Genomic DNA, 16,056 nt, shown 5'->3' with positions numbered 1-16,056 from the left:
CTGGTCATCCAACGCCATTATTATTATATGCTGATGACACAGTCCTTCCATCGCACACTAAAATTGGTCTGAAGCAACTACTAGTGGCCTGTAATGAATATCATTCTAATAATGGCCTGATACTAAACTCTCAAAAATCTAAGATTGTAATGTTTTCAAGATCTTGCAAGCCCTCTCGATGGCTATTAGGAGGCCACCAGCTGGAACAGGTCAAATGTTTTAAATACCTGGGCCTGCAGCTTCACTATAGAGGAGATTGGGCTAGTCACCATGCAATTACAAATTGTGCAGCCAGCGTCTCTGTTATCATGCATTTCTTCTATAATAAGGGCAAAACAACATGTACCCGTGGTGCTTAAAGTCTTTAAAGTCAGGGTATCCCAGCAGCTTTTATATGGGGTTTCACTTTGGATAGGCTCCTGGTCCAATTCATTTGAGCAGGTACAATCAAGATTTTTGTGTAGACTCCTGGGTATGCCTCATTGTGTGCCCTATGCTGTTTTGAGCCTTGAGGCTGGACAGCACTTCTTGGAGACAAGAGCCTGGCTTGCCACTAGAGTTGGAGATTCGAGTAAACCGAATCTCAGATTCGGTCCGAATCTGGCCCATTCAGACAAATTCGGGCCACATGTGGCCCAAATGCTTGATGTCTGAATCTGGGCCGATCCGAATGCCTGGAATTCGGATCGACCCCCTGCATATTCGGGCTTTGGCCCCACTGCTGGGCTGGCACAAGTCTTCTTAAAAAAAACATGGCAGGCTTCCCCGTCCCCCTGTCTCCCAGTCCAGCAAAAAAAGATAAGAAAGACTCACCCCGCTGCCACTGTCACGAGTATAACACACACACACACACGCACGCACGCGCACGCGCACGCACACACACACGCACACGCACGCACACGCACACACACAGGCTTCCCCGTTCTCTTCCCTCCCAGTCCAGCAAAAAACAGAAAAAGAAAAAGAAAGACTCACACTCGCTGCTGCACGGGGCTTGGGAAATGTAAACAAAACTTTTCCAAAGCTCACGTGCACCAGCTGAGAGAAAAGGGGCGAATTTGCGGTTTCAAGAGCGACATCTTCCACCCACTGCTGTGCAAACGTGCCTCCTGGCTTCCGTCCCTGCAGCCATCTCTGTGGCCATGAGGGCGTGTCCCCTTGCCTCCACAGAGTGACAGAAGCCAGGAGGAGGTAAGGAGGTCTGGGGACAGCAGCATTTGGGAAGGGAGGAACCTTAGCAAAGCAGCCATTTTCTCCAAGAGAACCAATATATCTGCAGTCTGGAGATCAGTGGTAATTCAGGAACATCTCTAATGCTCACCTGGAGGTTGGCAGACCTAGCATACAAATTAGACAAATCATCCCCAAATGCTGCCATTTCCTTCAGGGTGAATGTCTGTAGTCTGAAATTGTAAATCCAGGAGAACACCATGGAATTGTAAATCCAGGAGAACACCATGGAGATTTGCAACTCCACTTGTGGCCTCCTAGATGCTTCTTTCTTTTCCTGCTTAACATTTAACAACACAACCAATGGGGAGGGATAGAGGGCCATTTGGTCTGAACATCAAGTATACTTGTAAACTTGAAATGTTTTGCAAATTCTTGATATGACTGCTTATCTGCCCATGTAATATACTTTCTTGGCAGGTAGAAACACTGGAAATGATATCATACCTCTCTAGGAATCACTGGAAGTGATTGCCCCGAATGTATCTTGGGCCTGTTTTGTGACCACCGGGCTGAAATTAGCAAACGGGGAAAGATTCCCTTTCCTTTCAGCAGCTTTGCAATGAGAGCAAGGAGTTGCAGTAGCTGGCCATGGATATAGCTCAGGCCAGTCAATCAAGTGCTTGGGCTGAGTAGTGAGCAGCAGGGCTTCCAAGAGGACCTGAACACCAAGTTTAAATTATGGTCTACCCCTCCCCTGTAAAATTAGCTTTGACGGAAGATAGCTAAGGAGCATCCAAAAGAGAGAAGAAGGTGACAAGGCTTCAGTGATGACCCAGGGTTGACAGCAGCTTGTGCAGGGTTCCAGTGTGGAGCTTAGTGGTGTCATACCCACCTGCTTGTGGAGCTTAGTGGTGTCATAGGTGGTGGTGGTGAGTTTCAGCAAAGTATAGCAATTGTGGTTAGTGGCAAATCAGCTTTGGTGATATGCCCAGTAAAAAGGTTCATGTGTTCTGAACTGAAGCCTACCTACTATTCCAGGTCAAAACCCAGCCCCTAAGGGCTGAAATCATTCATCAGGCAAGGTGCATCCCCTCCTTACAATGATTTGTTGCACTGCTTTGACTGGGCCAGACTTTTGAAAGGACCACAGTGGCAGAGGGACTACTCAGGTGAAGCTTGAAGAGTGCTACTGCCCTTCCTTCTTGCTCCTCCCCCCCAGTTCTGAAGAGGTGGTTGCTGGGCTGTCCTCTCCCAAAAGTCCTGTTGGGAATGGTGCCTTGTTCTTTCTCTACGGGGAGCAGCAACCAGATCCTTAGCAAGGTTGGGTCTGTAAGGACTGTAAAGGATGGCATATAATAAAAAATAGAATTTACATAAAAAGAAATGGGAGGTCTTTGACATGGGTCCTTAAGTTCCATGTCAAGAGTGTTGCCATTTCAGTTGTGGCCGCCAACCTCCCTGTGATCCAGAAGAAGCCATGGTGGCCCACCCTTTCTCACTCGGCCTGACTGGCCAAGGCCTGCTGGGTGTGTGTGTGGTGGGTGAGTCAGAAGTGTGGGGGATAATTTTCCACCCCCTCACATGACTTACCAGGGGACACCCAGGGCATTTGTCCCCAGATTCCCTTTCCTTTCAGAAAGGAAATCTTATTATATCTTCATGACTGATCTACTCACTTGTCAGGGGAACACTGGACTGCAAGTATCCATGTGCTGGGTTTGCCCACATGGCTATTTGAAGAATGAGCTGTGTAACTGGCCAGGGGCTGTTTGGGGTATTGAGTGCCCAGAATCCCTTTTACTACACTTAGTTGCCTATGGCAGTCCATGAGGATCCCCATAAAATATGTGAATGTATCTTTGCATGAATATCAGTTCCCTCCTTAAGCTGGAAGCCAAGGATGATGGGAATCATCTGCAAGCAGACAAAAAAAGGGGGGATAAGAAGAGAGAGGCTGCTGACACTTTTCAAAACTGGATGGTGAGTTGTTCAGTCCTCTCCTCTGGACTGCAATTGGTATTGTCTAACCATCTTGAGAATGCTTTAAGGGTTTGGGCATTGGCAAGTGATGTCATGGCCATCAGCTATAATGAGACATTCTGCAAGCAGGCTCCATATAGCCAAGTGACCATATGGCATCTGATTAATGGCAAATTGTGTTAAATTCTGATTTAACCCTTCGAGGGTGGGCAGTATATTAAAGCTAATAAATAGACAGACAGACAGACAGACAGACAGACAGACAGACAGACAGACAGACAGACAGACAGACAGACAGACAGACAGACAGACAGACAGACAGACAGACAGATAGATAGATAGATAGATAGATAGATAGATAGATAGATAGATAGATAGATAGATGGATAGATGGATAGATGGATGGATGGATCATGGTGTCCTATATTAAGAGCAGGCCTGAGCCAGCCAGGGAAATAAGAGTGATACTTTGTCAGGAGTGTTCCAGGCAGGTGAGCTGGAACTATAATGTGGGGCTAGAACCTCTATTTAGCCCAGCTCAGTTACATTTGGGAATACTGATGAAGAAAAAGATCTCCTGTCCCATAATAACCAGGTCAGATGCCAGTTTGCAGGTTTAAAATCTGAACACAACTGCAATAACTGTTTTGGCCCTAGGCTCTCTTGCCCTTACAGCCACAGCAACTCCCAACCTTTTAAGCCAGCTGACTTTCTACCACAGCCATCAGAAAGAAGAATGAAGTGTCAGATATCTTTCCCCACCACCTCCTCCAGCTCTTCAAAGTAGTCTCCATGGTCCCAGTGATGCAGGCCTTACTCACAGATTCCTATCTGTCTCAGTGATTTTTATCCTTTGTTAGACCATTACCCAGCCATGCTGCCGCCCTCTTCCTCTATGATTTTAACCATGGCTTTTTAATTCTGTTTATGGGCCCAAGGGGTCCCACATATTCAAGCAACTTGAAATCGGCCCTAAGGCAGTTGAAGCAAACATCACTAAAGATTTGCTATCAAAAGGTTAATTGCACACGAGATGGATGCTCATGGCAAATGTAAAATCTTCACTCATGCGAAAGACAAAGAGATCGCTTGTTTGGCATCAGAACTTTGATTGTATTTTAGAGAAGTTGCATGACAATGGTTGATTCTAAATATCTGTTCCCAGATGGTAAAATGAGAACAGTGGTAACTTATTCAGAATTTTGTTAAAAAGATGCATTATACAAAGAAAATAAAATGCTTTATGACAGTTTAGTATCAAGAATAAAGATGGGTGAAAGATCTACCCAGCTCTCAGAACGGCAGCAATGACTGTAAAAGACAGGGGAAAAAGTGCATCATATTGTTACAATGGATTATTGAGAGATTCTGGAAGTGTAAAGATCAGGGCCAATATAACTATGAAAGTATTTAATTCTATTGTGTATTGGCTTGGCAAAGTAAAATGATGGAGCCAGCTGACAGAAGAGGAAACAATGTTTGAAAACTAAAGTGGAAAAAACCTTGCCCTTTAAAGAAACCTGCCAAACAGTAAAAGAATTAGTGAATACTACATTAAAAAGCACTTACAACATCTGAGTCACTTGAGGACATCAAAACTGCAAAATGAGTCAGATGATTACATCTGCATGAGGTATGAGTACTATTAAAATGTGTCGTCTCACATCCTTCTATAGACCAGTTTCCTTCCATTGTGTCTTCCGAATAATTCCAAAATGCACATTTAACACTCTTTTTATCTATAGCCTGTAACAATAAAATGTTTTATGGATGAAAAAATTGCTGTGTAAGAAAAATCTGTTCGTTATTTGGTTAAACTCCAACACAAACCCCCCTAGATCTTTCATTTAATAACCTAATACGAAGAGCAGTGCATAAATAAAAACAAAACAAATCCCAAGAAAATCTACATCAACATGAAACAAAATAGGTAAACAAATGTATACCAATAAAATTAATATTTATTTATTTATTTATTTATTTATTTATTTATTTATTTATTTATTTATTTATTTATTCTTTAGACTTTTATACCACCCTATCCCCGAGGGGCTTCGGGTGGTGCACAGCATATAGACGTAATACAGTCATAAAATAGCTAAAAACCCTTAAAAGCACCGATAGGAACAATAAAAACTAAATATAATAAGTATAATAAGTACAAGTATAAGTGGCGTCTGACAACCCCATTTTCAAAGTCCTCTCCCCAAGAGGGAGGGACGGCGAGTCCCATTAGGTGACAGACGGCCGTGATATAAGGGGCCAGGGGGGGCCACCATCAGTGCCTGGATCCTCCAAAGGCCTGGCGGAACAGCTCCGTCTTACAGGCCCTGCGGAACTCACCTCAGCTTTGTACTACTTTTCATGTGTCTGTTACTAATGTTACTGCACATTTATGAGTTCTTAATTTAATTTTATATTTTAACTGTATTTAATTGTTTAAACTTTTTAATGTTTTTATGTTCACCACCTTGGGGACCTTGTTAGTGTAGAAAGGCAGCATTAAAAAGGTTCAAGTAAATAAATATTATTTGTAGATCCTGTGCTTTCTTCAAACATCTCAAGGTTGCTTTTTCATAACAATCTTGGGAAGTACTCTAGATTGATGTTTACCCTTGGTTACTTACTGAACAAATAAGTGAAAACTGCAAAAAGGGTACCACCTCACAGTGAAACATATTTAACTATCAGATGCTGTGTCTGTCATTGAGCAGCTTGTTTTAAATCTAGTTTGTTCGTCTTGTAGAATGTTTTCAAGGTCTTACCAGGGCAATAACTTCTTCTTTAGATTGTTTGTACATAATTTATTGATAAGTTGATTGGCAATAACTGGCTGGTTCAAATCTACAGCATTTTAAAAAAAACCATTTGGAGTAATGATGGCCAATTACCAATTCTTTGGAATACAGTGTATAAGATTGATCTAAGTGAACAATGTAGCAAGAACTGGTGCCCATCAACCCAAAACATTTTTTTCACTATATTTGCAGTGATGTTATAGCTTAACCTGATCTCAAACACTGGATCAGACTGGAAATTTCTGAAATTGGATACTGGTGGCCATGTGGGTACCCCATCCATGCTGTCCATAGCAGCCTATGAACACTCTGGCCCACATTTTGCTCAGGGCTACATTTTCCCTAGTTACACCTCTGTGGAGCAGCACATTTTACCCACCCATTTATGTGCCTCCGGATTACATAATAAATGCAGCAGATGTACACATTCTAAATGGTAAATGCTTAGAGGTGAGGAAGAAACTTGGATTACACGAACACATTATTGACAAATCTGTTGTGGAACCCACATGAAGCTATTACAGCTATCAATTCCCACTGATACTTTCCAGTGGTAGCATCTTCTCTTCTTTGTGCTTGCTGTGTGGAACTAAGGGTAGTGATTTTCTTTCTAATCATATTATACATACATTAAGTAACAACATAACTGTGAGTAAAGTTCTAAACTAACACATCATTGCTGTACTTTACAAAATAATCTGCAAGGTTAGTTTTAAATGAGAGAGTCATTAAAAAGAAAACTTACCTGGAAATGTCTTAAAGTAAATGTTATTTTCTCAATTGGGTAGAACATAGGTGGAGTGGAGCTAATTGTGGCAGCTATGACTGATGTGGCTACTATCTCTTCATGCTCTGAATTTTCCTTCAATGAGACGTTCCATGAGGATGAAAACAAAGAACCAATACTACTGTACTGCAGAAACACAACTGCAACAGTGCCTGTCAATAAAACATGATGTGCTTAGTGGTTTGTATGTGAGTTCTAAAGTGTAAAATAGCATTGAAGACATTCAGAATACACAAAACTGTGGATACTAGTATCAGATAGAAATGCAATTGACTATTTAACTTAACATGTTTTAGAGACATGGGTTGGATTCATTCACTAGTTGTGGTGTTTTTCTCTGATGCAAGGAACCTTTCCATCCTACTAGTGCAGGGGTGGGCAATTATTTTTTCCATGGGGCCGCATAAGAAACAGAAAATATTGTGGAGGGCCGGGCCAAAACGCGGGGGGGGCGAGGTGGTTTTGAAAGCCCACAGAAGCCGGCAGCCAAGGCAATCGGCTTCTGCGGGGCTTTCAAAGACCCCTCGTGCCCCAGCAAGGTAGGGGCGCGAGGCGCTTTTGAAAGCCCCACAGAAGCCGGCAGCCAAGGCAACCAGCTTTTGCGGGGCTTTCAAAGGCGCCTCACTCCCCAGCAGAGGTGTATCTATGCAAACTGGAGCCTGGGACAAAACCTGAATTTGGGGTCCCCCCCAGTATGGGCGGCCACCCTTCCCCACCACGACCAAACAATGATTTCTTGCACCACCTCACAAAACACACCCCACCCCCAGCAAAACATACATGGCTCTCTCCCCACCAACTCTCTTTCCTAATTTTGTCCTTACACCAACCCTGTGAGGTAGGCTGGCCTGAGAAACAGCTCCAAGCCAGTGCAAGGGGAAATTAACTTTTAAGCATATAAATTTCTCACAAATCACCCCCATCTGAAGGTTTACCAAACAAATGCCAGCATCATCATCAGTTCTGTTGCTGCTGGGATCCAGCTCAGCTTCCCTTCTCCTGTACCTATTGGAGCCAGTCTGCCAGAAGGCTTGTGAGTAAGGGAGAATAAGGCACACTGGGTCAGAGGGAGTGGAGGCGGAGCGCCCCAGTCCTGCTCCTGGGAGCACAGTGGGATTTCTCCCCGCCCCCTGGACACTCCAGGCCACCGTACAGAGTGGGCGGGGCTACAACAAGCACTGGCAACAGTCGCTGCCTCAGTGCCCGGCTTGCTAAGGCCTACTGAATCAGCTTGTGTGCAGGGACGTTTTGGCGCCCCCCACGTGACCAAAATGGATGCGCCCGGGGACAAGAGGTACTGTCCCTAGGCAAATACGGCTGTGCTCCCCAGCAAGGCAGGGGGGCCGGTCAGGGTCATCCGGCGGGCCGGATACGGCCCACGGGCCGTATAATGCCCAGGTCTGTACTAGTGGCTCAGGTATACCCTTCAGTTTACAGAACAATATTCTGTGTCAGGGAAATTTTCTTGAACTGTATAGTAGAACAAACCCATGAGACCCAATCCAGTATATCTTCCATTAGAATTAAATGTGGATGTTTGTAATGGAAATTAAGCTGATGAATGTTAGGGCAAAGATCCTGAGAGTGGTGCACATTTGAATAAAGCTGAAAAAAACTCCCCCCAAAACTGTTCTGTCTTTTTTTAGCTTTTCTTTTCTGGCTGAATAAGAGGCACTATTTTAATGACGCCAAAAAGGCAAAGCCACAAAAAAGCCATATTTTGGGCTTTTTTTCTGCCTTTGTTCAGGTCCATTATTTTTGCAGAGTTTGGGGTGGTGGTGTTTTTTTTAAGTAGAAACACCAAATTTGCAGCATAGCTACAAGCATAGCTACAAATTTGCAGCATAGTTACAAGAACTCCACATTTCGTGAAGGTTGGGTCAGGAAGTGCAATGCTAGAGGGGCCCGAAGAGAGTGCCCCCATCCTTCCTACACTGAAAAAAATGGAGGAAAATTTGGTTGGGCCATAACATTGGACCCCATGATCAAATATTCACCAAACTTGGAAGTTCTTGTAAGGAGAGGGACCAGCAACTGGGCTGAAAAACAGAGGCATAGCTAGGCCATACTGTTCCTGGTGCACACTCTGTGTTTTCTGCCCCTCCCACTCTGTGGCGCCCTGCCCTGGTGGGAACTACACTTCCCATGAGACCTTGGGGCTCGCAAGGTCTCCTGGGAAGTGTAGTTCCCACCAGGTCATTTTCAGCCTGAAGAGAACAGGCCACTTTTCCAGCCTACACTGTTTCACTAAGGTGTGTGTGTGGGGGTTCTGCAGGGGGGCGCCATGGGGGGGCAGGGGTGATTTTCCACCCCCAGTCATGCACCCAGTACAACACGCCCCGCCCCGCCCCTAGTAGCTCCACCTCTGGCTGAAAATGTGGTGCCTCTACTAGAATAAGAAGCCCCTAGAACCCCATAAAGACTCCCCAAAGAGTGGAATGTTCTTGAAAAACTTCCCTGCTATTGTGAGAATTGTGGGAAATTGTCTCAACATTTCAGCCCAATAAAACTGAATCTGAAAATACTGAAAAAAAGGTCTATACCCCTAGTTGGGGATTCTATTGTAAATCCAGGAAATCTCCAAGCCTCACCTGAAGGTTGGGAGCCCTAGAAGGAGAGAAGAAAGTAGGAAGAGAGGAGATGCTATGGAGGCATTCAGGGAAGGGAAAAAGAAGGAGGGGGAAAAGTTCTTTGATGTTAGTACAGAGAAAGCACTGTTCCTCCTCTTCACCTATTATTATCACCACATCACAATCTAGGTGGTGTGATAACAATAACAGACTTTTAGAAAACTTTATCCAAGTGATATTTCTCAATATCTTTACTTGTGTTTCCACTGTTATCAGTAGTGCTGATGTATTTACTCCCCTGGGTATTTTTATTTTTACAAAGAAGTGTGCCAGGACACCTATTGGGCATAGCCTCTCTGTCCTTCTTGCCCAAGTCACTCTTTTTTTCCTAACCATTTGAAGTTAATGCCTTCTTCTTTCTTGCAGTGATCTTTATAGTATCGCCTCCCATGTGCACATGTTGGTGAATGTGGTCCATTTGTTGCATATCAAAGGCAAAAACTTTGAAAGCTGCAAAAAAAAAAAGAAAAAGAAAAAAGGAAGAAGGGTGAAATAAAACTCTTTGAAAAGGCAGTTCTATACTAGCCTAGCATAACTTACTCTTCTGCAATAAAGGTTATACTGGACTGCACAATTATTGCCAATTTTTAAAAGCCAGATATTTCAAGGGAGAAAAAAGCCCATTAATGTGGTACATGTTTGCTCTAAATCCCTAGACTTTGTTATTCATAGTAGGCATACATCCTTTATTTCCATTTTTGTACCTTTTCATTCTTTCCTTGGAAAAATGCAGTCTCTAATTTGCTTTGCATTAAATGAGGATCTGGAAAGAATAATGGAAGCTACTTCAGAAAAAGCTACCTCTTTATTAAGAATGCATTTCTGAAACAGAATACCGATTGCAGTCTTTAACAGTACAGGAGAAGATACCGTTAAAGGGTATTTATTTTACAATAATTTTTAAAAATTATGTGTGGAGTGAATATTTTACCATTCCCTCACACAAAGAGATGGAATGTCCATTTCACTTTGCTATAATGATATTTGCTGTGAAAAATCTAAGCAACACAACAGCCAAATATTACTCCTCAGGACGAAAACTACATTATTTCTGTGTATTGTCGAAGGCTTTTGTGGCTGGATTCAACTGGTTGTTGTCGGTTTTCCAGTCTGTGTAGCCGTGGTCTGGTAGATCTTGTTCATAACATTTCACCTGCATCTGTGGCTGGCATCTTCAGAGGTGTATCACAGAGAACCTTGGGACATGGACAATATATACCCCACTAAACATTCCCTTCTCACTGGAAACAGTGTGCAACAGACTTCTCTCTGTGATACATCTCTGAAGATGCCAGCCACAGATGCAGGCAAAACGTTAGAAACAATATCTACCAGACCATAGCCACACAGTCTGGAAAACCCACAACAACCAATACATTATTTCTTTTTCGGTTTACATTTATTACCCACACTTTACCACAGGGTTGATTACAATAAAACATGCAACATTAAAATCATGATAGTAAAAACACAATAAAACACAATAAAACCCCACTCTAAAAAACCCCATTCTAAAACCATAATAAAACCCAATCTTAAAAACACAATAAAATCCCATTCTAAAAACCCAAACAGAATCTAAAAACTCCCCCACTCCTCCACCCACCCACAAAAAACATTAGAAAATGCTTAATCCTTTAGTTCAGTGGTTCCCAACCTTTTTTTCACTAAAATTGTATCCTCATATTAGTAAACTCATTATGTAATTTTTTTTACATACCCCCAAATTCTGTGCAGTGTACACCAGGTTGGAAACCACTGCTTTAGTTTGTTCATCACCAAACAGCATGTCAAGCTTCCCTTTCCTTGTGAAGGGAACCAGAAAGTCCACCAGACATTTTGTTAAAGGCAAACAAAAACTTGACTAACAGGCTAGAATGACATAGCTGGGCTGTTTGTTGCATATTTCACAGGTAAACAAGTATTTTTTTAAGAACATCACCTAATATTTTAAAGAATATAAGACAGATTGGAAAGTTAAGACAATTTGTATGTAGGTATAATTAAAAAGCCAATGAATAGTCAAACTATGTTTGTATGGTATATGGATAGGCAATCTATATTTTTTAAACTCATTGTTCTTCCAATAAGTACATGTGGTTCTCCATTTTTTCATCTTATCCTTACCACAACCCCATGGGAGTCCAAGACTCCCTCCTTGTGAGCTTTAAGACTGAGTTGAGAGTTGAACCCTGCTCTTTTCACTGCTAGGCTGATACTCCTAATTAGGACATCACACTGACTTTCAACTGATTCCAAAAATAAATTGGCATCAGCTGATTTGTGCTTGTGGAGAATGTACTGAAATGGCTGGGCTGAGCTGAGGTCACAGTCACGGAGCAAAGTCATACTGTAACTTGCTACTCCTCCTCCTTAATTACTTGGTTTGATATAGGGTTATCTCACTTGCATTAAAGATCCAGCTTCGAAAAAGTACCTGTGCAAATACAGTGCAGACTGTATACTGCCAAGCATATCAGGATCTAGCCAGTGGGAGTTCAGAATGTCTATCTCAATCTATCCCAAAAGACCTTGCATCAGTAAATTCCTAACATTTATTAGTGTTCACCGCTTGGACACGGATCCAGCATCTTAAAAAGGCAGTTATCCCTGCTTGGCCACATGGAGGTCTGGGAGGAACATTATGGCATTTGGGCAAATGAATGTGGTCTAACAGGCTCCAGACATTCTGGTATTCTTGGTGACAAGTTGGTAAAAATGTGGATCCTACTACTGTCAGGTGGGTTTGTAACTGACTGACAGATCACACCCAGAGAGTGATTGTATATAGTTCCTCATCCTCTTTGAAAGGAATGACTAGCAAAGTGTCTCAGGGAACTGTCCTGGACCCTGTGTTGTTCAACATCTTTATAAATTACTTGGTTGAAGAAATAGAGGGAATATTCATTAAATTTGCATATGCTAAATGTTGCTATGATTTAACAGAGACAGGAATTGATGGGCAAATCCCCACATTGAAAATATACCTTTTGCCCTGGTTCCATAAAATCCCACTCCTTTTTATCTTAGTCTCTCCCTCCCCACCACAGCCCTTGCTTGTGGAGGATGCTGGGATCAACTGCTTTGCAGTCTTTTCTTCCTCGTTCCAGATTGGCTGTTGTTTTTTTGTGGGGGACGTGAATGAGCATCCCCTCTTCTCTGCTTGAGGAAGCAATCTTTTTTAAAACTGTTACAGCTGTGCAACTTCACAGCCACATAGACTTGAATGTCCACCCCCCCCATGCCCCCACCCACCCCGTCTGCTTGAGGAGCTTTCTTTTCTCCCTTTGCATGTTCATTGATATGAAGCCATGCAGGGAGAAAATAAAAGAAAGCAGCATCTCAGCTTCCCCAGTCAAGCGTGACTCCAGGCATGCCCAGTCCACTGCGCTCTGATTGGCTGTTGTGTTGTGAGTTGTGTTGTGAGTGGCAACTTGAATGAACAGTCAGGCAAGCAGAGCGGGAAAAATAACCTGATTGGTCTCCCCACGAAATCAGGCTCCAGCCGGGCTCCTCAAAAACACCACCTTCCTGCAGGTTTTTGAAAATCCTGGGATTAGGGGCATAGCTCGGTATGGAACTGGAACAGAGGTGATTTAGGGGAAGAAGCCGTGGGGAGACCTTGCCCAAATCGGGATGTTTCAGGTGACAATATATTTTACCTGCAGGGATTCAGCCGATGTCAGATTATTATTACTTATTAAATCTCTCTATTTAACCTGCCAGATAAAATGTACAAACTCAGGAGACCTAACCACAAATATATCAGTTGTGAAAGATGTCAAGCAAGGCTGTGTATTGGCTCCAGTCCTGTTTTATTTATTTATTAATGATTTGGTATATGTATTGTCAGATGTCAACTCACATAGCCCAGTTGTTGCAAACAAACTCATACCACTTTTATTTTATGCTGATGACGTGATTCTGATCTGTAGGTCTCAAGTGGGTCTCAAAAGGCTTTTTAGAAAAAATATGGAGTACTGTACATCTAACTACCTGTCCTTAAACCAGAAAAATCAAAAAATGTTGTTTTTTCCAACATATTTAACCCTTCTAGATGGCTTATTAACGGGGTTAAGATTGAGCACTCCAAATCATTTAAATACTCAGGCCTAGCCTTTCATCATAAAGCCACTTGGGCCAGGCATAGAGACATAGTCATTAAAGGAAGTTATCACACTGCGTCAGCGGTGGTAAAAACATTTCATACTAACGGAAGGGAATATGTCCCAGTGACTCTAAAGATTTTCAATTCTAAGGTAGTTCAGCAACTTCTCTATGGTGTTCCTTTATGGATAGTTGCGTGGAACAATGCCGTTGGAAGAATACCATCTGGCTTCTTCTATAAAATCCTTAGGTTACTGTACTCTGTACATGCGCTGTACTATGCTTAGAAACTGTCCAGGACCTACTTGAAACTAGAGCATGACTGAATACATTCAAGTTCGATATCGTAGATAATGACCTTTTGGTCCACCACCTCACCGATATCGAAGTCATTGGTCGAAGTCTCATTTCTCTGAGATCGGGGACTGCTGGTGGCATTGGGGAAGAGAACTCTGAGCGCCGCCCCATAATATGTGGGGTACCTCAGGGAACAATCCTCTCCCAAATGCTTTTTAACAACTACATGCACCCCCTGGCTAGTCTGGAGTTTTGGGCTGCGGTGTCACCAATGTGCTGATGACAACAGCTCATGTTCATGATGGCGGGCAGCCCATCTTTGGCCCTTGGAACTCTCCAGTGATGTCTAGAAACCATGGCTGGTTGGTTGAGAGCAAGTCGGCTGAAGTTAAATCCTATGAAGACAGAGGTGCTGTGGCTGAGTTGTGGAGTGCTGTGGCTGAGTTGTGGACTGGTGGACTTTTGCCTGTCTATGCTGGATGGTGAGGCATTGTACTTAGACTTCTCCGTCAGAAGCTTGGGGGTAACCTTGGACTCAGCTTTAACGCTTGAAGCCCAGGTTACTCAAACAGCCCGGGCAGCTTTCCATAATCAACGGCATGCATGGCAACTGCCCCCGTGCCTCTCTAGCCACAGTCATCCATGCAGCGGTCACCTCCAGGCTTGACTATTGTAACTCGCTTTATGCTGGCCTGCCTTGAATATGATCTGGAAACTTAAACTCGTTCATTATGCAGCAGCCGAACTCCTTACAGGGATGTTGAGCAGGGACCGGATTACACCGGTCCTGTACCACCTTGGCTGCCCATTGAGTTCCAGGTCATGTTCAAAGTGTTGATTCTGACCTTTAGCAGCCTTGGATATACATACTTGAGGGACCGTGTCTCCCCATATTGCCCCAATAGGTCCCTCCGCTCTTCAGAGGAGAACCTACTGGTGGTCCCTGGCAAAAAACACATTCGGCTGGCCTCCACTTGGGCCACGGCTTTTACGGCTTTTAAAAATCAAAGTTAAATGTTCAGCAGTGCAGACAATAGTGATTTTGATGAAGTCAGCACGTAAGTAAAACTCTTCAATTGTAGAAGAAAATCTGTGCTACTTTACAATGTGGTCATGCACTGCTGCAACTTCTGCCGCAACAGACATGACTACATAATCATCTTTCCATGAGTAAGGGTCCCTTCCAGCTCTATGTTTCTATTTTCATCAACTATGCCATATTTCTAGGGAAACACAAGCACACACTGAGACTAAACTAGAAGCACAGCATGGGATTCACACAACATTACTTTTAATGTCAACAATCTGTCCTAGGAGGAAAAAAAAATACAACCGATCTACAGTATCATTCATTTCCTTTTGCATACCCAAGTCACTAGCATTAATCTCGACTTCTGTCATCCTTCTGAAGTTCTGTGACACAAAAGCTGTTGTTTGTTCCGCAGCATGTATCAGTTTAGTGAGACTCTTTCTTCTGTTATCTGTTGGGATAGCATCCCATGCTGTAATTTTATCCTTCTGAACAAAATTATTCACAGTGTTGACAAATGCCTGTTAGATTAATAAAGAAGTAATTTATGAAGGATATGCTTTACACCATTCAACTTGGCAAAAATGCAAACTGCAAAGTCAAGTCACTCACGTTAAGAGTTAGATTAGGAAGTGTTTCTTCATCAGAAATCTTGTTATTCATGGTTCTTATCAAAGGACAAGTTACAGATAATGCTTCTATGTAGGAAATCACATCTATGGGTGAAATTTGTCCTAAAGTGTTTTGATTGATCGCTTGTAAAACAGCAAGTGGTTCTTTTATTTTTCTAAACTGAAAGAAAGTTAAAACCATGCTATATGGTTACAATTCTGCTATGAAGTTAAAGGAAGACATTTATTTGTAAACATTTATCTTTTAAAAATTCTGCTATTTTAATTCCTCAGTTTGACTATGAGTTCAGCATTTTAAACTTAAAAAAAAACAAGATGGAAGAGCAGAGAAAGATTTGAAATTTTACAGGGGACATCTGTATTCAGATCTCACCCCAACCACAAAGCTCCTGGGGTGACCTAAGTTAATTACCATCTCAAAGACATGTAGTGATGGTAAAATTGGAATACCCTGGCCCTAGGAATATTCACTTCCCAACATATTTTTGTGTAAATATATCAATTGAAATTATTATCTTTGTTATGTTTTATGTGCATTACTTAGGATCTTTCCTGCTTGCTGGAAGTAAAGTGTAGATGACTGGGGAAGGCAATGGCAAACCATGCTGTAAACACAGGCCTC

The 16,056-nt window shown here is 42.6% G+C and overlaps 1 protein-coding gene and 1 long non-coding RNA gene across 5 annotated transcripts in view; one reads left to right on the top strand and one right to left on the bottom strand.

Moving 5' to 3' along the window:
- The window catches only part of ADGRL4 (adhesion G protein-coupled receptor L4), a 124,265-nt gene that overhangs the window by 39,092 nt on the left and 69,117 nt on the right, over positions 1–16,056 (bottom strand). For 3 of the 4 annotated variants that reach the window (XM_048498716.1, XM_048498719.1, XM_048498717.1), the window contains 5 exons: positions 15,415–15,594; positions 15,140–15,323; positions 9,702–9,818; positions 6,697–6,890; positions 4,723–4,899 (listed from right to left, as the gene is read on the bottom strand). In XM_048498716.1, the coding sequence (XP_048354673.1) occupies positions 4,723–4,899; positions 6,697–6,890; positions 9,702–9,818; positions 15,140–15,323; positions 15,415–15,594 (852 nt within the window). The remainder of the gene's footprint in view (positions 1–4,722; positions 4,900–6,696; positions 6,891–9,701; positions 9,819–15,139; positions 15,324–15,414; positions 15,595–16,056) is intronic. The other variant, XM_048498718.1, reaches the window with a different exon arrangement.
- LOC125433830 overlaps positions 1–16,056 on the top strand; it is a 38,793-nt gene that overhangs the window by 8,521 nt on the left and 14,216 nt on the right. The gene's annotated exons all lie outside the window — the stretch shown is intronic.

This window comes from Sphaerodactylus townsendi, linkage group LG05 (genome assembly GCF_021028975.2).
Source record: "Sphaerodactylus townsendi isolate TG3544 linkage group LG05, MPM_Stown_v2.3, whole genome shotgun sequence".
NCBI lineage: Eukaryota > Metazoa > Chordata > Lepidosauria > Squamata > Sphaerodactylidae > Sphaerodactylus > Sphaerodactylus townsendi.
Note: the sequence above shows the minus strand (reverse complement) of the source record. Positions and strands in the feature narration are given on the sequence as shown.